At 41.3% G+C, this 25,507-nt stretch overlaps 1 protein-coding gene across 9 annotated transcripts in view; it reads left to right on the forward strand.

Moving 5' to 3' along the window:
- Positions 1 to 25,507, forward strand: part of PALM2AKAP2 (PALM2 and AKAP2 fusion) — a 258,689-nt gene that overhangs the window by 107,513 nt on the left and 125,669 nt on the right. For 3 of the 9 annotated variants that reach the window (XM_083818094.1, XM_083818089.1, XM_083818095.1), the window contains exons 6-7: positions 5,834 to 5,935; positions 10,766 to 11,470. The exons of 3 other annotated variants lie outside the window; for them this stretch is intronic. In XM_083818094.1, the coding sequence (XP_083674220.1) occupies positions 5,834 to 5,935; positions 10,766 to 11,470 (807 nt within the window). The remainder of the gene's footprint in view (positions 1 to 5,833; positions 5,936 to 10,765; positions 11,471 to 25,507) is intronic. 3 more of the 9 variants (XM_083818096.1, XM_083818097.1, XM_083818099.1) reach the window with 1 other exon arrangement.

Below are 25,507 nucleotides of genomic sequence, written 5' to 3' on the forward strand. Positions count from 1 at the left end.
TCTAGACACTCATTCTCAGGACCTATCTTTGAACTGACAAGATGTGAAATGCTGAGGCCGCGACTAGCTCCTCCAGCTACTGACAAAGCCATGTCCACCTGTAGTTTAAGCATAGACAGGGAATATGTAGGATGATCCTAACATATAGGACACAGCTGAAGGTTAACATACAGTGTATGAGCTGATCCAGATCTGTTTAGAGGAGTTTCTTTTGGGGGGTATTAATATTATCTAGTAAGAAGGTTTTCTTTTTAGCTCAAAGATCCAGTTCAGAAATTTTCACTTCTATTAATAATATAATTCAAGGTTTAGGCTAACTCCAGTTGCCAAAAAACACAGAAGTCCCAGATAGGATATTCCTTTGTAAGAATTTATGTTTCCTCCTTCCCGAAGCATTTGAAGTTGGCTATCAAAAAGCAAATAAAGTTCCAGAATGGCAAATATCTTGTGCCTGTGCAGAGTTTCACTGTCATTGATAAGTTTCCAAAAGAGAATCGGTGCCTACAGGAATAAGCACTTAAAGTTGACAGGAACCTTTGTGACTCCTGCAAGACACAGACTGTCTCTTCATGTGGGTTATGATAAAACAGGAACCAAGGGAAAACCCAGTTAGCACATGTGAAGCAGTAGTTTCCCCTAGGGACTCTTCCCATAGCATACCTACTTGTAGTACTTCATTGGGCTCAAGAGGAACCTCACTACACCCCAGATTTTGCCTGATTTCAGCAGATCTCACCCTCACAGACTGAGCCAGAAGGACAGTTTTTGATTTCTGCAAGGCTAACAGAAAACTGCAAAATAATGTCTAAGGCAACAGACTGCTGGCAGCATCAATGTGTAAGCAGAGGGAGCAGGGGATAGAGATAAGTTAAACCAGTACCTCTTCTCTTCAAGCCCCTCTGTTTACATCTTATCCCTTCCTCTTGACAATCAGTCCTGCTGGGCTGAGGTGGGCCTGGGTCATCCTCTAGACGGTTTTATGAAGAAGCAGACTGTACTCCGATGCTCTAAAGAAGATCGAGGCTGCAGGCCATCCTGTTGACCCAGGCCTGCCTCCCACTCTAGGCATGACGTGGCCATGCATCTCCATGTGGAAAAAACAGAGCTGGTCCTCTGTTTTCTGCTGTCCAACAACAGTTTGTGAGGGTAGCTGATCACAGTAAGAAGTGCACACGTACATTGCTAGCTGTGAGCAGTTTGATAATGTAGAGTTTTCCTCCTTTCAGAAATATGTAGGGCTTGCTTTGTTGTAGCAGACCAGTCATCTGTCTGTCAAACATCTGTATAACACATGCTGCAAGGGAAAATGGGAGGAGTCATTTCATAGTACAGGAAAGCTGAGTAAAATACGTACATGAACCTACACATACATGAATTACTGCTGTATCCTGAGAGACTTTGAGTCCATAAATCTCACATTAGTTTGCTGTGGTCCATCTGTCCCTTTATTCTAAACATGGTGATGGTGCAGAAAGTGGTTTGCCTCACCACTGCATCCCTGTGCATGCTTTTGTGCCATATATAAGGTGGTGATGGTGTTTCAACTACAGAGAGCTCAGAGCCCAAAGGGTCGAGGTGAAGGCAATGAGGAAAGGGGAGAAGTTGTGGTGAGCACCAGTGACCAGCCAAGTGGCTCTCGGTGTCCTTCCCACCGTTCCCAGGAAATGGCTGTGTTAGGCAAAGAACATTTCTGAGCTTGAGATCACCCAGGCACACTAAACACAAATCCCACATTTTCCAGGGTATGAACTCATTTTGCCTTCATAGATAACCACGTGAAATAAAGCAGCTCTTACTCCACATGTGTGTGTGTTTGTGGCTCAATGTGCATATAAAATAAAAGCCCCGTTAAGATCTGATGTGGCTCCCTTGGCTGCTGTACTTACCCTTGGGTAAGTTCATCCCCTGCAACTTTCAGCCGGCTGTATGCAAACTGCATGCTGCCACTTCAGCCAACACACAGAAGCCACAACTGCAGTAAGTACAGACTGCACAAACCTCGGTTTGCATCCAGTGTGTGTTAGCATATATTTGGCAAAGATGTGGCTCTGGAAACCTGACCTGGATGGTGTAGTTCACAGCGCCTTGCTTAGAGGCTTGTCTGGTTTCCTCTGCTCCGATCTGGATCAGCAGTGCTGCCCAACAGCAAAGCAGTGGAGCATGTCCTCAGAGGATCAGAAAGCAGATTTTTGTAGGGTGCTTTCCACGTGTCTTACAAAACCTGTTCAGTGACTGTTTTTCAGTTGTACAGTTTTAAGCAGGAGTTGGACTCGATGATAACTACGGGCCCCTTCCAATTCAGGATATTCTATGATTCCGTGCTTCTGAGTCTAAAACCCAAAAGATAAGCAACTTTTTAATCAGACCTGCATCTGTTAGAATGCATGGCTGCCACAGCTACGGCAGCACTGGCCACCCAGCTACATTCAGAGCCGGGCCACACAGCTCTTAGCAAAACTGCCTGCTTAGCCCTGTGCTCCCGGTCTTACAAATGTGGTGGGGACGTTGCAGTCTCTGTTCCCTCTGACATAACCCCCAGCAGCCCCAGATGGCTTCACAGGGGGAGCAGCCCTGCCCTGGGGGCCGGTATGTGCAGAAGACCTTAGGCACTCGTTTTAGTGGTAGTCAGACATTTTAAAGATAATCGAGCCCTTGGAAAATGAGCTCCTCTGGCATCTGGTCATGAGCCTCTGTGTGAGAGCTGTTCTGAGCAGTTCTGAAGCTTTGGTTTTGTGTAAGCACCCTTGAAGGATTATAGGGCCCCGTAAGTGTTCCCAAGCACTTTGTTTGTCTGATCATATGGAGAAGTGCCATAATCCTAAAATGCAGTTTGTTTTAAGTAGTACAAAAAGCCACAGGATATGTTTTATGGCATTCTTATATATTAATAACTCATCAAAGGTTGAAATGAAGGTATTGAATGGAGTCAGTTCAAAAGCTTTGATTTATGTTCTGTCTTACTCCCCATGCGAACAAAATGTTAATTGTGTCTCAGTCGCTCCTTGTAAAATTGCTCTCTTATTATTGCTTTTAGAGGTGCTAAATGAAACAGACCTTGTTGCCAGTGAGATAAAGGGAGACGAGCATGTTCTTTTCATCTGGGGTTGTGGGGGTGAGGGGGAAATAGGAACTGACAGAATGATTCAAGCCCCACCTCCTAGTCAAACATCCTGTCTTTGACATGTGGCACCACCATGTGCTTCAGAAGAAAGTAAGTGAGAATCCCACCACCCTCACCCCCACCACAGCATTCCTTACTCTGCCCAGTAATTAAAGATTTTCAGGATCCCTCAAGCAACTTTTTTTTGTTGTTGTTGTTCTAAGTAACATCCAGAAAAGTTTCTAAACTGAGTCAACGTTGGCGGCAGCTGACACTAGCATGGGCATTGTCTCCTGACACAGGAGGCAAAACAAAACAAAACAAATCAAAACAAAACCCATACTAAGATCCACAGGCATGAAGAGCATCAGAGTAAGGATCTCGCCACCAAGCTGCAAAACTGACCTGGCTTACCGATGGACTTTGGCAATGCTAATGACAAGGTGGTCAGCTCACTTCCTTGCACAGGCACTGCAGAGGAACATACACTTGCAATGAATTTTGCCTGCTGCATTGCCCTGGGATGAGAATAGCACCCTGGCTGTGCCTACGTATGCCCACAGTTAGCAAAAGCAGTCAGGCTGATTAGTGAAGCAGCACATGTCTGTATTGATTACACCCACGTGTGGACAGACAGGTCTGTCTCTCAAGTCACTGGATGACTATGTGCTGAAAGTACTGTTCCAGCAGCACACTCGACTGGGTGAATAATTACTAAATTTCTGCCATTTCCAGAATACAAAGTGCCTTCTTATTCTGGCCCAGAAACAGTTCCCACTTCTTACTTCTGAGAAATTACTTCAGTTTTCAATAATGGCCTGCTCATTTGCTGGTGATATTTCCCAGAATAACAACAACGAGCATTGTACCAATTTCTCATCAGAGGCAAGAAATCCTGCAAAAGAAAGCAGCTGTTATTGACCACTGCTCAGTCAGCTGTGTCCTAAACAATTATTTCTCGCAGGCTCTGATGCTAAAAATAAAAAACTTTGAGGAAACACTATGCATTAAAAATATAAAAGCTCATTTGCCAGGACTGCCATTTGCCCAGTGAAGTATGAAATAAAACAATATTTCCCTGGCTGAGGTTTTTGAAATTCATCTGTTAGAAGTTGAACTTTTACAATAACTTCCTAGCTTTCCTGAATGCATTTACACTGTGCCTCTCTGTCATTCTCCTCTGATGCAGAAAGTACACAGAGGGAGGGAGAGGAGTCTTCCTATGAGGGGCTTTCTTCACGGGCTTTCTTCACATGAACTCCAGCTCCAGCAGTGGAGTGTCTTCTGCAGGACTGTGATTACCAGCCTACCACACCATGGCACATCAATGGCCACTGCAGGCTCTTAGGGCAGTAAAACCATTTTTCTAGTAGCAGGCTCAATTTTCCTGTCAAAAGAGCAGGTTTGGGGATTAGAGGTGACACATCCTGCCTTTGCTAAGAGTGTATCCAGGTGCAGTGTTTGTTTTTGTTTTGTTTTTGTTTTAGTGTTTTTTGCGTTTGTTTTCTGGGATGAATGTTAGCCCACTGGGAGCATCACAAGAGCGTCTCCCTTTACCAGATGCAGTAAAGCAGCGACCAACATGGCAATTTGTTTTCTCTCTCCCTTCACCATTTCACTCTCTCAGGCTGCACTGATCTCCATTATCTCACCTGCTTAGAGCAACAAGGGACACTGAGGAGAGCAGATTCTGCCTCCTACCCTTCCACATGGACCAGGTCATATCAAGAGTTTGACAGCTTTATTCTAAAATGTACCTGCAAAGTAGCCTTGGAGGAAAACAAGCATTCTCTTTTAGACAGGATAGGACATTATGTTTGAACAGAAATTTCACCTTTTCCATACAAAACTGAAAACATTTCTTGTTGATAGGAAACAATGTGTTTTTTTTTTTCTTTTTTCTCTGTTTCTTGGTCAGTTATTTGCACATCTCTCCTCTGAGCTCCTCTTTTAATGTAGCCACTGAGTCTTAATGGAATGATATGTACCATCAAGTTATATTTATACCAGCCATAAAACATCTGCCAGTAAATATTTATAAAACTTCTTCAATGGCTTTCCTAAAGAACATATTTAGCTTGTGCTAAACAACCATAAGCAAGTCAGACCTTTAAGCTAATTCTATACTAGTTTGAGCTCTGTTAATGAACAGCTGCACTAAAGAACTGGCAGGAACTTAATAACTACTCAAGTTCACAACAGGCACCCTATGCTATAGGCAGTATCTATATTTGATTTCATTATTACCTGTATTTTAGCTTTAACAACAAAAAGCCAAATGTCAGTTCCATAATATGGGAAAAAAACAGAGCTGGCCTTTCATCCCTCTCAGCCAAAGCTAGCATTTTTAGGCTTTTATATGTCTATTTGAAATGTCATTTATTCTAGGTATCACGCTAGGTTTATTCCTTGTCTTCTCCCTCTATCCCCCAACATTTCCCACATTTAAAGGTCACAGACTTGATAAATCCAGAACCTCCTGACAAATAATTTTATGTGTTCAACTGACACAAGGTTTGAGTCATCTGGACCCATTCCCTCCTACCTCAGCTAGTCTATTGAACACCAATCACATGACAGTGACTTTGCACTTTGTTTGCTTTGATCCAATTATCTAGTACAAAGCTCCAGCGACTATTGTCAGGGCTGACAACTTAACGCTCTGCTGTCTAAGCAATGAAGCCACTGGGGCTCGTAGCACAAATCTAACTGTTTCCTGTTCTCTGACACCAGATGCAGTAAATTACATTTACTCCCAGATCCCTGAACTCCCGACCCTCTATTCACGAACAGCAGAGCCAGTTCCTGGGCGGGACGGAGCAAGCAGAGTAGCTGGTAAGTCTCAAGGAGCAAAGTATTATGATACCAATCCAGTAGCCATGAACTCTTTTTTGTTATGTTGCCTTAATTGGTCTGGAGTCAAGATATCATTTAAATGCTAGGAAATGCCATTTGATTTGTATGTTGTAAATAAGTCAAGGTTTTCTGAAGAGCAAAGAGTACTAGCAAGAAAATATATATTTGAGCTACATACAAGTAGCATAGGAAAGGTGTCTTTTTTTTTTTTTCATGGAAACATTCAGTTCCTTCCATCTCTGCTGATACAAATACATGGTATCTCGGCCAAGGTTTTACCTCCCCCATTGTACCCAAGCAATTCCCATCAAGACATACAGGTACTCACAAGTCTCCATTCATGCTTCAAACCTTTAAGTCATTTGATACTGCTTTGTATGCCATTCTTTCTTCTCGGGGAAAAGGCTGGGGAGAATTATGATGACCTATTTTGTGCTTGGAGCCATAGAGAGAGCTTTCTAACACCTATTTTCCACATTGCTTATGTGTCCTAAATGTGACAATGTGATTGTTAAAAGCTGCATGTGTTTCTTATTTTCAAGATCCTTCTTTTCTAAACAATCTATTCCCTATCTCAACACCAACTAGCTGGTGGCTACTTAAGAGATGTGCCAGGGACTGAGAATAAAAGGTGACTGTCTTGAAGAATGGGTTAATAAGCACAGCAAAGGAGTTTCTGCAGCTAAGACAGTGTATACCACTAGAGGATATGTAATTTTGTTCAGAGGACCTGTTGCAAACCATTCCAAAAGCTTCCCTTCCACCAGTGTTTGCCCTGATCTGTCCGAAAAGCAAGTTCTTCGCTGTGTGTTTTATGCCATTTTGTCAACACCCAGAGAACAATCATTTCTTTCATTCTTGGATGACCCACAAGCCTTGTTCAGGTATTCCTTGGTAAGAGTGTCTTGTGTGATCAATAGCTTAATGAGAAGGCACTAGCACATGTACTCAAGGGAAGACTACAAGCATCCATCTTAATACAAATTTAAAGACTATTGAGATTAAACTGACAAACAAACAAACAAACAAAGAAAAATAGCCTCTGAATCTCAGTATTTACAACACATAACAAGCAGAAGCCAGATTCTTTCCAATGCACATTGGGATCTTTTTGTCATGAAGCACTGCATCATGTTACACTGTAATTAAAGCTTGTACAGAGGACTTGTAGCCATGAATACAGGCTGTCATCTTCAACTACTGCTTTCAGTTTCAACCCTATTGTCAGATAGTTTTGTACTGTATTAATAGAGCCTATTTTGTAGTAAATAAGCTCTGCTTAAATAAAGACATTTTAGAAATCAACATTAGTTCAATTTTCAGCTACTTGGACAAGCCGAACATCTAGGTTTTCCTTCAGAGAACCAACATTATGCATACCAGCAGATAAGCAAGGTTCTGTTATTCATTTCTCCCATGGCAATGTGTTTCATTAGTGAACAGCTTTCTAAGATACTCAGATATATTTGTGCATTTATTAGCACAAAGAGCTTTAATGTGATCCCTGGGGCAGGTCATAAAGTACGTGTTATGTCAATATCCAAAAACACTGTTGCAAAATCATGACAGAAGAAATGAAAATGTTATCAGTGGCAAATTCTTAAGCAAATTAGGCAAACATCAAATACAAAAGGATATAACCACACTTGTTAACTTTCTAAATCAGATTAGTTATTAGCAGAGAGTCTTCCAAGCAGTGATGGAACTTGTTGACCAAAGTCTTTCTAATAGCTTGGGTGCTGTTTTTTACATATAAAAATATGTATCTTGCAACTTTTCTTAAATATGGTCAAATCCATATGATGTAAATATCAAATTTCCCCTGTCTGCTTCTGAATTCAGGCCCATAAGTGCATTTTCTACTACACACTGCTGAACAAAATTAGTTCATCAAAAATGTGCAAAAATATGTACAAAAATGTGGCATTCAACAATATCTCACAGGAAAATCAGCAGCCTTTATCTGAAGAGTCTAGGAGTCTTTCAAAGTCATGCCCCAGATAGTATTTTTGTTTTCCAAAGAGAAGGGGAAGCACAGGAACTCCAGAGGAGCTGAGGATGCTGCCAGCTGGAGGGCTGGCAGTGCCATCTCTGTGGGGCTCTGCTGCTCAGCACAAGTCAGGAATTTCTGCTTATTACAGGTGATTTCCTGGGCAGGCTGGTGCTTCCTCCCAGCTCTGCTTTGCTTCAATTTGGCTGGTTGCCTCTCAAAAACCTGCCAGTGTGCCAGTTTTAACATCTACACCATAGGCTAGCCACCCCTATTTTTATGTCCTTGGTGTCCAAAGTCCTTGTACAATATGTGACTGAGAAGCCCTGGCAAGGCCAAGTGATATTCAGAGATCACTCACCCCAGGAAGAGTTCCAGTAATGAACTCTGATGTCCAAGTTAATAAAATTCAATATTGTTGGGGGTAGCACCTATGTCTTTTTTATTTCATTCCCACTTTACCTGGATTAAAGGTTTCATGGCAGAGTTATTTGCGTGAGACTTGAGGGATACTTGTCCACCAGATCTTGGGCAGGGACAGTCCCAAGGAAGTGACCCAATGCTCTGTGAGCTGCCTCATGGTGTGGTCCTGCTGTGAATGCAACGCTGCCTTGGGTTCACGTCCGATAACCCAGGATTAGGGAGACCATGTCTTCTGGGCTAACACGAGCAGCTAGATTATCCCAACAGAGAAGTTGGCACTGTTGGGGCAGTGACCACATTTTCAAGCTCTGCAATAAGCCCTGTGAGAGGAAGCAGAGTCAAAGCATCACATCATGGGGCAGACACCCAGGAGGTCAGCATCCAGCTCCATGTGGTTCAGCCCAGCACCCTTTCAGCCTTCTCCTGGTCACTGGAGTTGCTGTGGGGCACCCACGCATGATAATGCCAGCACAGACAGAGAGAGAAGAAATTTGATATCCCTACTTGGTTGTGAAAATGGGTGTCTATACTCAAAGACATGACAGCTATGGACAAACTAGTCCATAAGTCTCCCAGACTAGTAGTAATCACAGTCCTTAAGGACATTCCCTTAACTTGCAATGAACTAGGCAAGATCCCTGCTCCTGCAGCCTACTCCAGACCTCAGCAGTACCTCCCTCTTGGCAGTAGCAATGCTCATTCACCCACCAGCACCTCCATCCTCTGGCCCCTTGCAGATATTTGTGTGGTGTTGCACTTGATCTAACCAGCCCTGCCTGGACACCAAGGTCTAAGCATACACACACAGCACATAGACAACAATACCCACCCTTGTCTGGTCTGCCTACCAAACTGCACTCCTGGGGCACAGAGGAGACCATTGCATAGGAGCCAGTGTACACCCACTCAGCAATACCTGAATTTTCTGTCTAGACTTATGGTGGCATTCATGTTATACCACATGATTAACTGCCTAACACTGATGGAAGACTTCATATTTTAAGAATACAAAAAAATAAAATCTACTGTGTGTGAAGAATAAGACTGAAGGAATATATTATGAAAGTATTTTTTTTAATTAATTCTGTTTTAAATACAAACATACCAAGCTACATTGACTCTTGGGGCCGTGATATTCTGTACTCACTTGGAAAAAAAAAAAAAAAAAGCAGGAAAAAAGCTAAGACATCAGTTTCTGGTGTCCCCAGGTAAGACAAATCATAGTTATACCTTTGAGGTTCATTGGCGGAAGTGGTCACCGAAAGTTTCACAAATGTGTCATTGCTTGTGGTAGTTTGTAATTAAGTGTCTGTGGATGTTTGTCCAAAAACCAAAATGTCTTCATCTGTATTCCAGGAATGTTTAAACAGATCAACCCTTCTGGAAAATCTGTGAGACCTTTGTACAATTTTCTTTGAAAAGCTGTCCAGTGAGATGCCATTATATCTCAAAATGGGGGCTAGAGCAATGAAGATTATTACTATTGTGTGGTCTCAACTATTTTTGTCTTGTTGCTGCGTCCTTCTTAACTGCTATAAAAGTTTCTTTGCTATTCTAAAACAGCATCCCTCACATGTGTGTTTTTACTCATTGTTTGATGATGCTTTGAAAATTGGTTAATTTCTTCAACTTCCCCCTTTGGAAATGATGCATAGGGTCTCATTCAAAAAAGGGAGGGAGCACTTCATGGTCATTTTATACATTCTCTTAACCTGCAAGCAGAGGTCACTGTCGATGCCTTGGTGTGGAATCTGAGACCTGACCTGCCACGAATCTACGGGAAAAATAATCCCATTCCTGTGTGATTTTGTTTTCCCAACTGTAGAACAAGGGTAAACAGTGCTTCTCCACCTCTCTAATATGTTTTGAATGCTACGGATGGAAGAGTTAAACAAGATCAAGTGTTGATAATAAACCAGTCTGGGTGTTACTTGCATCAAACAAAACTTGTTTCCAGCTAACTGGCGGTTTGATGATAGGAAAGGACGAGAATAGAGAGGTTGCTGTAGAAGAGTTTCTCTTTTAATTTTGAACCAAGCTCAGAATGGAAAGATTGAGGGCAACCTGCATGCTGTCACCTCCCTTTGCCTAAAGTACACCTAACCCACGTGCTCTTGGTGCTCCTAATTGATTACAGACAGTTCCACGTAGCGTAAGCTGGAAGATTATCTCCCGTTTGTCACAGGTATGCCTAGCCTCCAGCTGCATAAAGAGCTGTAAAGTAATAACGACCTCTGTCCACAGTGTTGCATCCCACTTCTAACGTAGCACACTTGACCCTTTAGAAGCAGGTGGTAGGAAAAGGGGCACCATAGTTTTCTTTGTCTGTTTGGCAATTAACCATTCACTGGCTTTTTTTGTTGTAACATGCACTTCCTCTCTTGTTTTCATTCAAGCTTTGTGCACCATGGAAATTAATGTGGAGAAAGACAAACAGACAGGAGAGACCAAGATTGTCTCTGCTTCACCTATTGGCCCAGATGAGGCCCATCAAAGAGGATTCAAAGTCTATGATGATGGTACCAAGGTAGTCTATGAGGTTCACTCTGGTGGCACAGTGGTAGAAAATGGAGTACATAAATTAAGCTCAAAGGACGTAGATGAACTTATGCAAAAAGCTGGACAATCAATTGTAAAAGGAGGGTTTGAAACAATGACTGTGTCAGACAGAAATGCGGTAGCCGATGGAAACCTTAGCCATATGAAGGAGCAAATGCTCTTCAAGGAGGCAAAGCTGGAAATGGTACACAAACCCAGCAAAGGGCACGCCGTGAACCCTCAGCCCCAAGACAAACCCTGCGGTGGCGACGTTCCAGAGGCCAGCGCAGATCAGCCAGTGACAATGATATTTATGGGCTACCAGAACATTGACGACGAAGAGGAAACGAAGAAAGTGCTAGGCTATGATGAAACCATCAAAGCAGAGCTAGTCCTGATCGACGAAGACGACGAGAAGTCATTGCGTGAGAAGACTGTGACGGACGTCTCCACCATGGATGGGAACGCTGCTGAGCTGGTCTCTGGCAGGCCCCTGTCAGACACGACAGAGCCCTCCTCTCCCGAGGGGAAGGAAGAGAGCCTGCCCTTGGAAGCTGCCCCAGGTACACAAAAGAAAAAGCGCTGTCAATGCTGTATTGTCATGTGAACACCTCCTCCTTCCCCGCTCCGGGCAGCTCCTGCTCCGTCACTTACCTAGACCTCAATGTACTTCTAGCTGCAATACTGTGAACTGGAAGTGAATGCCTCCATTGCCTTGCAGTTGGGTTGCTTTGATTTCTAGTTCTTCAGGAAGAGGAACACATGGTTATTTTCCCATCAGATGTACTCTTTGGGGTTTGGGGAGAGGTTGGGGATTATATTTTATTTTATTTTTTTCCTTAATATTGCAGAGTGAGAGATAAATGGGAAATGGAACAAATGTTTTCATATTTATTTGATTTTTATATATATATTATATATATATAATGAAAACACTTTTTACATTTTCTTTAGATATCTGGCAGGCTCAATCAGATTCCTAGGATTTTGTGGGAGTTTGAATTTCACAGCAGCCAGATATGAGAGCCTTAAAAAAATGTTGCTTCCCTTTTTTAAGATAAAAGTCACATTTAAACATTATTTTATAGATCCTATTTTTTATTTCTCAGGGGAAGGCTTAGATCATTTTACTGTTTTAATTTGCTAAAACTCAGATAAGTCCTTCCTGAAAAGTTTTCATAGTTTCATTTTATAGCAACTTTTTATTTTAGTTTGCAGTGTCAAAAAAATCCATCAGCCATTTCTGCTTATTGGTGATACCAAAAGTGGACTTTAATTATTCTTTCTAGGAAATGTATGAATGATGATTTTGCCTTATATAAATCTTCCAGATTACAGTATTGTATGTGTATTTCATCTCCCTAAATTACAGTTGAAATTAACTTGACATGAAAAAGATGCAGCTGTCACACCAACAGAAATGGAGTCACTGATCTAATTACTTGCCTTTCAGTAACTCTGCCAATGTTTATACATGAAGTTTTCCTGCTGAACTCCAGTAGATGAGAGATATTGCTTACTATTTCCTTAGAATATAAATGATCTTCTCTCTCAGTCTGACCTTGCTCCCACAGAATTCAGTGATGAAATTCTCAGTGCTGGAAATGGGGGCAGGGCCAGATTTTTATTTTGCAGTTCTTAGGAAAATATTATTTCTCAGAGAGTGTACCTCCAGTGCACTGAAGCACTGACAGGTGATGGGTCTGATCCTGCTGTGCTTACCCAGGCAAAACTCCCATGGAGGCCCACTGGAGTTTTGTTTAAGCAGCTGTTCGAGGAGAAGACCCTATAGCCTCACTGTTAACATGTAAACTGCTGGTGGTTTTGGATGCTTCGTTTCCCGGTGTGGGACACCTCAGAGAGGCCTGATTTCCAGCAAATTTTTCTTCACCTGCCCTCTGAAAACCAGGCCTTTTAAAAACATCTCAAAGTGAAAATGTAAAAAGGCAAAGGCATCCAAAATCAGTAGATATTTCTTTATTTCTTGGTCCATTGATTCTTTTAACTATAATGAAAAAGCAGCCAGCTTTTTCATGGCAAGATATTATGAGCCTGATTCTTGTCTCACATCAGTTTTGCTTAAGTGCATCTCCACTTACTCTAGTGGAGTTAGTCTGGATTTGTAACTACAGAAGTGAGATTAAAAATCAGGATTTGTATTTTCTGGTAGTGTTAAAAATACTGAGGATTATTTGAAGTGTCTTTGAAACTATCAGACTTTAAAAATTAATAACAGCAACTGAAAAAATGCATAAAAAATAAAAAGAAAAAAAAAGAAAAAAAAAGCAAGAAAAAAAAGAAAGAGAAAAAAAAAAGAGAAAGAAAGAAAGAAAACAACAAAAAGCCTCTTTTCATTCTGAGGTGGTTCCTACAATATTTCTGTTCTTTCTTGGATGGTGCTTTTACTGCATTAATTGTTAGTTCAGAGCATCTGATTAAACAGAGTTCTTGCTCTGTACTCTTTTCTTTCTGTGCCAGTAAGAAGAGACACTTGTTCATGAAAGTGGTAATATGAGGCACGCTAAAAACAGACACAAAAAAATGCAAAAAGTAGTTCTGTGTTAGATCACTTTGCTGTCAATATGGAGCTGGTCAACATAACTTTACACCACTGCCCAGGTGACAGAAAAAAATAATAATAATAGTAAAGCAATTGGCAATTAGGAAAAGACAGCCACATCCATCTGACACCTGCAGAAATTATGCTGGCTTCTGTATCTGCTGCAGTGGCCTGGTTTCATGCATAATAGACTTCTGCATGTTCCCTCAGCCTCCTTTGGGGCTTTTGGATGACAGGAGGGCCAAACTCACCAACATAAACTCTGCAAATCATCACTTGACTCAGGCTTTTGTGGTTAACAGTTTTATCACAGACGGGAATGGCTGCAAGGTCCTATGTTGTCACAATTATGTCTGGTGGCTGTTTGTTGAAAACTATATTGGAAATGAGCAGCCTCTGTATCAGTTATTTTTTTGGTGTGAGTGGTTTTTTTGTTTTGTTTTGTTTTCCAGAAATGTTAAATAGTTACAAATCTCAACATTTCTTAAACCAAGGCCATGAGCTTTCAACGCTGTTGTACTCAGCTTGGCCTCATGAGGTTGTCCTCATGCTCAGCATGCCAAGGTGTGGGGAGGTGACCCCTGGGGGCTGAGATCTCCTGGCTCACCACATCACCACTCATCATCTTGGCCGTGGTAGCCCAGACCCTGGCACCATCACCAACACCAGCCAGAAGCATTTCAGGGCTTTTTGTCCATTTCCAAGAAGCTAGGCGATGCCACCACTGCTCAGCTGAGGAGCACTTAACCCACACAGCTGTAGTCACCTCTCCATAGCCTAGTTCACTCCAGACACTGTGTGATGGAGAGATAGCCGAGGCTTTGACAGGGCATGTTTAGGACTCCAAAGCACTGCAAGGGCTTTGTGACACAAACAGGTGGGATGGTAAAACCATTTCCACCTTGTTCCTGCACCATGAAAGCCACTGGATCTGGGCTTGGCCCACTCAGCAGCCAGCGGGCAGCCCACAGGCATGCTTTGCAGTAGTTCTCTCACTCTGGGGCCTACTCAGCTCACCTCAAAAACACATCTTCTGCTTCTCTTCTCCTGGTCCGGCCAGTCCTTCCTTCTCTGTGTGTGTTCCTGCCTTCACGGCCACCCTGGCCTCCCCATCTCTTCCCATCCCAATCTTTTTCCCCTATCACTCCTTGCCCTACAGACGTGTTTCCCAAAGCCCTCTGGTTGGTACTCTTGGAGTGTCATCTTGACTCTGGATATTCTCTGGTACTGCTCCTAATCCGGTCTGTCCATATGTCTCTTCACCCACATACTCCCCTGTCAGATGATCTTCTGGCTTACCACAGGCTCAGCATTTTGGGGATGACTCCCTTAGTGGCCAGCTTTGGGAGATGTTTGCTGAGACTGGGGCCAGAGTGCGTCTGAGACCAGTGCACCGTTTGAGGCACAATGTGGTGGGGAGCCGGTGGCATGTAAGAGTTCAGAAGTGGCCCTTCAGTGGTTAGAAGTAGAGCACAAGCCTTAAACCTTAAACCTGCCAAATACCTACTGCTCAGTACTTGTAGCTAACATTGAGTGCCTAGGAAGGCCATTGTTTTTTCATGTGTTCATATGAACTCCATGGTTAACAGGCCCTGATAGATCCAAAAAAAAAAAAAAAAACACTAAAGGTGTCTGCAAAGGGTTTGTCTTTATTGGTCAAAGGTAGTTCCATGTCTGAGGTCAGAAAAAACACAAAACAAAAGCAAATCAGTCTGAACTCAGATAGCTTTAGCTACCTTGCCTGAAACATGCTTATTCCAATCTTCCTCCTCCACAAGTGCAACAGCCTTGCCCGGACATTGGCTTGTCTATATTAGCTACTAACTAGACTGCAGCCAAGATGCATAGGAATTAAAACGTGTTAGCACAGGCTTATGAATGTAAACTGGTTTCCAGGACTTCTCTGGGCTTCGGAAGGGGTAAGTTTTCCCTTTGCCCTCAGATAGGAAGCTGCCTGTGGAAATAAATGCACAATCAGACACAAAGGAAAAGGTCTGCTCTACAGTCAAGCAGAGAGAGATTTTGTAAGGATCACTATGGGAGTTTTTTATTTATTTATTTATTTATTTTGGAGAAAACTCCCTGTCTGTTTAACTTATGCCATCACATGTACATTTTCAATTTCAGAATGAGGGGATACAAAAAAGTAGAGTCAGAAACTGGTTCAGTGATAACATTTTGCCACAACAAACTGCTCGCCTTAACTTTTGTAAGAAAACAAGAAAACTCTTTTCAGTGTATCTTTTCCAAGACTGGGAAAAAGTAACCTATGAAAATTTTTTATATTTTGTATTTTCTAAGTTTTTATGAACCCACTTTCCATGTTGTCCCTCATTTACATTCAGGGACTGTTTCTTTTGCAAACCACTGCATTTAACTTTCTTTCTTTCTTGTTTTTTTTTTTCCTTTTTTTTTTTAACAGAAGAAAAATACAAATCAGAAAACACAGCATTATGATTAGTGGCTAGGCAATCTCTTTCAATTACAATAATATCAATACAGAAAGAAAAGAATTACAGGGTTATTTTCTTTTTTTACTTTCCTGTGGCTGATGTACTGTATGGTATATGTTTACAGAACTCCTCTGGTCTGCCTTTGTGATGTTATCTAAATGAATGACAAGTAGGTATGATGTGCCATTTGACAGTTTGCCTTAGCACTCTTGGGTTTCCTTCTTCTTTTTGCATCTTTCTTTCCTTTTTTTTTTTTTTTCCAAAAAGTGCAGGCTGTATTCCAAAGCTGTATAAACACAACATTATCTTTCAATCCCCACAAAAGAAGTGTGCACAAGCCCTTCTCCATGGAGCATACCTCTACTGGTGCAATAAAAGACCTCAGTCCTGGAAACAAAAATGCATATGCCTAATTCTACTGTGTGTAGATCTATTTCAGCCAACAGAACTACTCACAGGAGGAATGTGTGTAGATGTCTGCAAGATCAGGGCATGAATGCTTAATACAGAGTGTAGTTTGGGTGTTATTTGTGTACCTGTACCAATTTTATGCACTGCTGAATTTGCCCAGGGTGGTCTAAACCTAGAGGCCAACTCTTGAGTATTGCTACTTCTGCTAAGAAAAACACGAAATAAAATGGTGCTGAGCATCTGGTAGGATCAGGTTCTGAGTCAGTATTGCTACCATGGTAGTAGTATTCATGAGAAAATATTAAGTGGGACTTTCCTGACAGCTATTATATCAGTCCCCAGACTTTCTAATTTCACTACTAGTTCTTCATGCTTAAAATTAAAAATACAACTCGATGGGAGCAGAAAGATAGCATACAGAGTTGCTAGAGAAATAAAAGGTATTCTACCTTTTGATTTAGTCCAAAATCCAAATGGCATACTTGGAAAGTAAGTGGGGATATAATAGAATATGTAGTATTTTACATTTGTGTATTTTTTTAAGGAATAAATATTTTTGTAATGAGATACAAATCCTAAATCGGGATTTGAGTTTCTGAATATCATCCTACCAGTGACATTGAGCCTTTGAACTTTTTCATACGTTGATGACAATGCCCAGCTTCTTGGGATCTTTTGTAGACCTAACCACATTTTTCTCCAGGAAGTAGGATCAAAACGCTTTTTAAAGAGTAACGTTGCAAGAGTAGAATCCAATATACCTGCTATGAACACAGCTAAAGAAATAAATTTATTAAAAAATAAAAATTAAAAAAAAAATGTACCTATGCTTTCTATAGCTAGACAAATAACTTTATCTAGAATGCTATAGTGGCAGGTGATAACTACCTACATTCAGTAGAGAGGTATGGCTAAAAGGGAGAATTACATATTTTTTTTTTCATTTTGTCATACTTTATCCAACATGAGATTTCAAAATACAAGAGATAGTGCCACTGGAAAGAGTAACAAAATAATTTAGACAAAGTAGTGGATATTCCCACAGGCTGAAATGTGGCATCCTACTTTTTTAAACTCAGTTTCAACCAGTTTTCTCTGTCTGTTAGAAAGTTTAGGATTTGCTCAGATTATGTTTCATGAGCCTTCTGGGCAGCAAGAGTAAACTTTAGTTCTGAGCTTAATCAGAGGTTGCAGGCTACGACAACATCCAACAAAAAGGTGGACTGTAATTTTTGTATGTAAACAAATAAATTGTATAAAATGGCTGAATTTATTATGTTTAGAATATGAATGGATTGTCATTTAGTCCAAAAAGAATATAAATCCAACTTGTAATATAAACATATAATAATAACTTAGCTTGTAAATAGTGACAAGGGTGCATGAAGGTCTTAAAAAATATCCCACTTGTGTTTAAAACCAAAAGCATTACAAAACTGAGCTTTTTTCCTCATGGGTTCAAAAAGTCTTGCAAAATATATAAAGTTTTTTTCCTGTGATGGTTCAAGCTAGGCTGCTCAATGAATTAAGACTAGGCCACTTTTCTTAAGGGCAAATTTTTGAAAAATTCTGATCCTCTTCCCCCAGTTTGCAAAAGCTTCTCTTATCTGGAGCTTTTTTGCAGTTATTGAATTGAAAACCTTCCTCTAATTTTTTCCCACATTTTTCTCAAAGAGGATTTAGACTTTTTAAAGGCTTAAACTACCTTAGAAAAATAAATAAATAAATAAAGTGACCTAAGTAATTCAAGTCCACCAGTATGCATATATTTGTACATTCATAACTTACATTGTGAGTTACTGACTTAGACCCGATCTTGAATACCTTTTCAGTAGGTCTATTAAACCTAAAGACTTGCCCATGAGCATAAAATAAAGCACCCAAGCTGCCCTATTTAGTTTAATAGGATGACCCAGATAAGTGAAATTTAAGCACATGAACGAATGCTTATAGGGTCTGGTCTTTAAATGATATTGCTACAAGCAAGACTTATGCTGCTTTAACTGTGTCTTCTCGTTCCTTTAATTAGATAGATTTTTTTCTTTTTTTTAATGGTGTTGTGAAACTGGTGCACTTTTCTGCAGAGAGGAGTTTAGGACATCATCTCCTGGCTGACTGTGCTTGAAAGTGGATAAATGTCCTCTGGGCACTTGCAAAACCCCCAGTGCCCTGAAGAGGGTGGGGGTGAATTTCAAATTACAAAATAACACGATGTAAAAGAAGCAGTGTGAGTTTTTCCTCCAAATTTTTCCCTTTGCACTCCTCTGCTCCGGACTCTGCCTGTCCCCTGTCTCTATACTTGCTCTCATTCTGGACACCATTGCTCAGTTGCTCCTTTTTTTTCCCCTCTCTCTGCTTCACTTTTTGTGGTATCTAATAAGCAAAAACAGGGGGAAGAAAAGAGAGACTTGAGTTTTAACCAAGCTAAAAGAAATGACAGTATCCTGTCCTCAGTGTTTGGACTTCTTCCTGCATTTTCCTAGATTCACAGGACAAATTTGATACCAGAGGAGCACTCTTTGTCTGTTCATTTGGCATCCCCTGGATTGCCCAAACAGAGGGTTCCACTAAATCCTTGCTGTTTAGGTAGACATTGTCTTTCTTCCAATTACATTGGGAATGCTTTAAGTACTCAAAGTCAGTATGAGATAGATATGCCCAAGTGCACCCAGAAGCCACTTAGGGGAGAAGAAGGCAAGCCACCCCCTAATTGTCAGGTTGCTACCAGCAGGCTAAAGGAGCCAGGAGAAAACATGAACTTCCCCACAGACTGATCCAGCATGCAAAGGCATTCTCAGTAAAAGTAGCTGCCAAGAAGCTCCTGGTATCCCTCCAAGTCAATGTGGTGGTCAGAGAGGCTAACTCAAAAACAAAGAGGGTTCTGTGCAACCACATAAAATCCAAGCTGGGCACAGCGCTTAAGCTCCACTGACCTTAAGCACTTGCTTGAAGTGTAACACATACTTAAGCACTGTGCTGGTTAGGGGATAGCTTTGAGGATATGTTAAGATCAGCCCACACCTATGATTAAGGTGCTTAACTGAAGATGAGCTCAAGTTTTGTCCCTGTATTTTGCAAGCATGGATATAGGCACCACTTAGGGGCAGATAGAGGAGATAAATTGATTTCAAAGTTTTTTGCATTTCCAGTGGCCACTGAATCTGTGTACAGCAAACGTAGCCAAGCAAGAGCAGGTCAGGATGAAGGCAAAAGAAAACATTTCTGAAGGTTTCCTGCCCCTCCTGTCCATGTTCAATCCATAGACAAAGAATGACTCTTTACAGGGGTCCAAGAAAATGTTGTGTAAAATGCAGCTTTTATGGTGAATGTAGGTTGTGGTTGAGATTTTTTTTAAGCTTTTGTCTCCCACTTTCTTTGTGAGCTAATGTATATATAAAAACCCATTTTGTTGGGGAAAAACTGCTGTGCTAACACTGGATTAGAATTGCTGGGGATAGCTGCTGTACTTTGTAACCTGAAGTGTACTTTTTTGACTGTTATGTTTTTTCTTCAGATTAAAAAAAAAAAAGAGTACAAAAAATCAAAAATAAATAAAACAAGAACACTGCCAGCAACAGCCATGCTGTAACTGTGGCTTCTCTCTTTTTTTTCTCTGTACAGTATTACTAGTAAATAAATCTGCCTTTTCACTGCGCCTACCTTTGTGTCTTTTTACTGTGTTTCTGTCTAACTACCACTCTTCAAGATGCTCTGTGATCTCAAGGACATGCCACAGTGGAGCAGCCTTCCTCACTAAAAGAAATAAACTACTAACTCCACAGTTTGATATTTTTTCTTTCCTCCACTGCTGTGCCCTGCTGATCCGACTGTCACTTCTCTTAAATGCTTCAACACATATTAACTCGTCATACCTGTTACTGTCTCATTTCTCCTTTCCCTTTCCTTCTTATGTGGTAGTTTGCCAGGCATGCTGTGGACCCTGTTGCTCTAGGATCACACGGCACCTTTTCACGTTTGCAGAAAATAAAGTCTGGGATTTGATCAGCAAGGCAATATGTCCCAGGTCAGCTTATTTCCCAACTGAGGGAAGTATTCCATACCATATATACAAGTCCCCAGATATAATCACAAAAGAATTTAACTACTTTCAAAATAAACGATATGCAGTTTTCTCTCAGGCTTTTTGCAGAAAGTGTCCTCGGTATTTCACGACTGAAAGAAGCTTGACGTAGTCTGACTTGTAGGAAGAAAAAATACATATATATTTGTTGTTTTTTTCCCAAGATAATATATTTACCTAAGCTTAGAACAGTGATAGGATGGATAACACAGGCAAGCATTGTAAGCATCTGTCTCATAAATAAAAAATTCAGCCTAGACTCATCCATTTAAGAAACTCACCACAAATTACCCATTGCTTCGTAAGTACATTGCTATGTAAGTACCTCTGCTTCTTTCACCCTATATCCATCCAAATAAATGTATGTGAACGCATATATCTGAGCCTTTGCTATGCTGTGCTGCTTAGTAGTACACAAGGGAAAGTGGCCCGGTGCCCTGCTTTGCTGCTTTATAATCTAGTCCTGAAAGTTTTACAGAAGGCGAGGCTTCAAGATCTTTTTCCTGCTTGCCTTTGAGTAAGAGAAAATATTACTTGTCTGTCCTAGAATGCTCTGAGAATGTCTGGAGAACTGGTGTGTTTGTGCCATCAGAGGACTAGAAAATTGATCAGGCTGAGAGAAGTGATCACTACAGCTACGCTGTTTAAATGTCTCTGGTTTTGCAAAGACCTTCCTAGTTCAGAGGGTGTGTTAACATGTCCAGAGGAAGGATTATCACCCTCAGCTAGCAGAGGTGCCCATGTGAAGGGTGTGCAATGACAGATCTGTTGTCATGGGGTACTAGTTTGAATGCAGACGCTTGGACATGTCAGGTATACATTTCATTTGCTGGTGCTTGCCATGCTCCGTGCTGTACTATTAGTTTTCATCCTGCCTCATTTAACTGAATGGCCATGGGAAGGCTTTTAGCTTGCAACTCCTTCTCTGCACAAAAGCAAGTCAGCCAAGGAAACAATGAAAACAGACGGGACAACATTTGATATTGTTGTTCTCACTAAAGTTTTGGAATCAAAATATTTACATGTACTTTCTCTTTTTAAACCACGAGAAAAAAAAATGGTAGTTTGATGTTTTCCCCTTTTTCCACCATCATAGCATGTAGGAAGAAAGGAAATGCTTAGCAGCTGGTGAGAGAGTGTGGTACTCCCTGAAACTCTTCTGGAGGGTTCCCTGGATGTCAATGACTTCATGCAGTAAAGGTAGATTCAGCACGTAGGAGGACAGCCCTCTCATTTTTTTTTTATTCTTTTTCCTTTTATTTTAATAGTTCTGTATCCTAGTAGTGGAAGGAAGATAGGGGCATACTCTGAAAGTTTAGCACTCAATGTCTTTCATTAGTCTGTCTGGGCATGGAAATGGAGTACCTCATTTTCAGATGTCCCTTTAGTTTCTTGTGGGACCCTCACAACATGTCCTGAACTCCTCAAAACTCATACTGACTCAGCAACACTTTGTGCTTCACACTGCACAATGTTTTTAAGGTTACAGAAAGAAACTTCTAAGGCTATCAGCTATAAGAATGAATAATGAAAAGGTAGCAGAAATTAATAACAATTTTTGCTGCCCAAGACTGCCATTCACTTTCCCCATCTGCCACAGAAGGTCTGTTCAGACGCCCATTGTGCTGTGTGCATTCACATACGAATACTTTGTAACTGGCTGTGGTGGAAACCTAGCCTGTTGCCTAGAGGAGTTTACAGAACTGGATATGGCACAGCACTGAAAAATGTTAAGTGACCATGCATTTTTACTTGTGGTAGAAAAACTACCTGTTTCTTCATCAAAAGTGTCTAAGTGATGGTAAGCACCTTCCCAGCTGAGATTGATTAGGAAGGAGATGAATGAATAAAAGCAGGGTTTGCTGTATCAGACTTGGAAGAGTGAACTTCCCAGCACACAGCCCAAAAGGGAATAGGGGGAATTATCAGGGGGCAGAGGGAGATATTGGGTCACTCCAAATCAGGTGGAAGGAACAGGTGTGTTGTTGCACAGACACTGGCCTGCAAAACTAGACACTCAACTGTCTTAGAAATAAATGAAATAGGCTCCTGTCGTTTATAAGCAGCATTTCCTCCCAGTGTAAGTGAACTCTCTGGACTTACTGAGCAGCAGTGATGGTACTGGTCCAGGTCTTAGGAAAAATCCTTTCCAACTGCTGCTGCTCCACAGGGCTCAGCATAACCTCCCAAAAAGTCCGTCTTCTCCACATCTACAAAGGTATGTAGAAACAACACAAACCTCTGGATTTTGACAGGAAAAGCAGGCACCTAGCTACCTCCCTGGGCCCAGATTTTATGATCTCAGTTTTACAACTGCAGTTTAGGATATTTAGACACATAGTGCTTCAGTGATAAGTCTGTTAGTGTCTGCCACAAGGCTGCAAGAGTATGGAGCATACATTGTGTATACAACACCCCAAAATGTCCTCTTGCTGTACAGTTCTTGGAGAGAATCTGCTTACAACAGCACTGCCAAACCACAAAACATGGGTTATGTTGCAATCAAAACTGGCCCTTCGCAGCAGTCAGGCATTTGCTGGAAATGACAGATTTGCCATGATTTAGGAGAAAAGAAAAAAAAAAAAAGAGGTTTTAGCAGTAGCATGTTTGGTTGCTTGTAGATGGGAGAACAAAGGGAGAGGAACAGGTGGAGGAGGATAAAAAGGGCTCATACCCAGTAGAAAGGAACTGAAAAATGGGTCACCTCCTCAGACATGACAAACCAGTTCAGCTTTTTGAGTATTTCCATAGTGTATAATGCATCACTGGCTACAGATTCCCTCCAGCTATAGATGAGTCTGCTCCAGCACTGGGAGCAATATGGTAGGTTTTTGAGGGCAGGGGTGTGTGTTGGTTAAGTTAATTAGCCTTGCTGAGACAGAGGCTATCTATTCAACTGAGCATAACCCTGTGCTGAAATGACTGTACTGCGTTTAGCCAGTGTGGTTACCTCTAGACAGCATTATGTTGTGGTCTTAAGCATCTTCAGGCTTAAGTGGAAGGATACTCTTTAATAACATCAGAAGACTTTGTTCATTTACATTTCACTGGAGCATGCTACGTAGAGATTACATAGCCCTGGCATTTTTTTCAACACTTTGTTGTGCTGCTCAGCTTTTGTTGTGTGGTTAGACATTTCTTCTTAATATGCCACACTAAGCTATAGAAGCATTTTTATTATTAAAGAAACAGGGGTCCACAGAGAAATTGTTGGTGCGATGGCGTAAATGTTTCCTTCTGCTGACTGACTTCAGCAGCTTCATATCATTAGGTATGGCTCAGTTACCAGGGAGATGGGCAAAGCGATGAAGCTGTTAAGTACCAACTGCAGTAAACACATGCAGAACTGCACACAGAGAAAGGAGTTGACATCTGGAAATTCACCACTGTGGCTATTTCAGTCTGGTTTTCTTGTTACAGAAGCTGAAGGTCGTCAGGGGTTAGTAAATCAGGAGAGTTAACTAAGATAGATGGCTTCCATTTACACCAGCCTGGGAAGTAAGCAGCCCTTAACATGAGATAAGTCATTCACATTTTTACTGGTACAACTTGAGCTGCAGACCTCATGATTTTGGGGGTCATTTTTGAATCTCCAGCTCATGAAGTCAAGTAAAAATAAGAAAAACTGTAGTTTCTGGGCTTCCTGGCTGAGAAGAAAATCTGCAAAGTACATGTTCTAGCTGCATGAACAAACCCTGCAGAGCTGTGATACTCTGAGTCTCCTTTTCTGTGTCATTTAAAAGACTACAGACATGATTATTAAACAGCACTGAATGCAATAAATAAATGACAGACAGACAAAGAAGCTGCTGAAACCTCACACACTTATATTCTTCACTTATTTTATATGTCAGGATTTAGAATTTGTGGAGCTGGAAATGCTGTGATTACTTTACGGATTTATCTCTGCAATGTGCCAAACAGTCACCAAATGTAAACAAACCTACCATGGAGGCTGTAGCCTGCCTGTCTCTATGCCCTTTACTCATTACAGCTCCTACAAGGGAAACATCTGTGCTGAAAGTTGTAGACAGTGTTCAGAGAATTTAAAATCTGTAGTGGAAAGAAGAAATAAAAGCATAGAAACCCTTTTCTTTCATCCAGCATCCAGACGGGTCCACCTATACTCCATAGGTCAAAAAGGATTAAGTCCAGCCTTATGCAAAAAGACAGCTTTCACAGTTTAAGAGGTGCAAATAGCACAGGCAGGGCCACCAAGCCCCTTCCTTACAAACTAGTCCACATGTGCTTTCAGGATCAGGGCCACCAAGCCCTGACCCAGACCAGTGAACTCACTTTGCCTGAGCGGGAACTCAGTTGTGGCAGAGATTGCCACAAAGTGCTGGAAATAAAGAACAGTATCAAAACTAATTTGAAAAAGTCCCTCTAATGCAGTATCTGTTTTAAGGCTGGGTTCCTGGGTGCTGGGAAGATTTCAGGCTGTACATAAGCAGTGTAAGGAGGAGAGCACAGGCTGTGATCTGCATACCAAAGAAAGTACTCCCAGCTTACCCTGGAGAAGTGCATTAAGTGCCATTGGCAGCATTTACGGTGTGATTGCCTTGTCTCATATAAGGAAAAGAATAGGCACACAAGCAAGGTCTTCCCTTCAGGAAGGGCCATGATCTGGGCAGAACTTCAAATATCAGATCTGCTTACAACATTGAGGTCTAGTCTTTGAATGCCCAGGAAGGACATTTGCCCTAATAGAAAAGAGCCAGACATATGCTTAAATTCAGTAGTATGAATAGTCACATGTACTTCACTGGATCTGCCCATATCATCCCATTTTATTGAACATCCTTCAGAAAGCCCTAGATGGGTACAACAGAAGAGTTTCACAGATGAGCCATCCTCTAAAGCAAACTCCTTTTGGAGATCAGTATTAGGCAGGGAGTGAAATATTGCGAAATGTTGTTAAGTGCCTCAGACAAGCTGATCTAGCTTTACTTACAGTGGTAAAGGTCTTATTTTTTATTTTACTTTTCATATAAGAGCTTCTTTTCCAAGAGCTCTGTTTTGCAGAGCTACCTTCCTTAGCCCCTCCCCACTTGCTTGGAAGACAACCATGCATAGTCCCTATGGAGCATGGGCA

Source organism: Anser anser (genome assembly GCF_964211835.1).
Source record: "Anser anser genome assembly, chromosome: Z".
Classification (NCBI taxonomy): Eukaryota; Metazoa; Chordata; class Aves; order Anseriformes; family Anatidae; genus Anser; species Anser anser.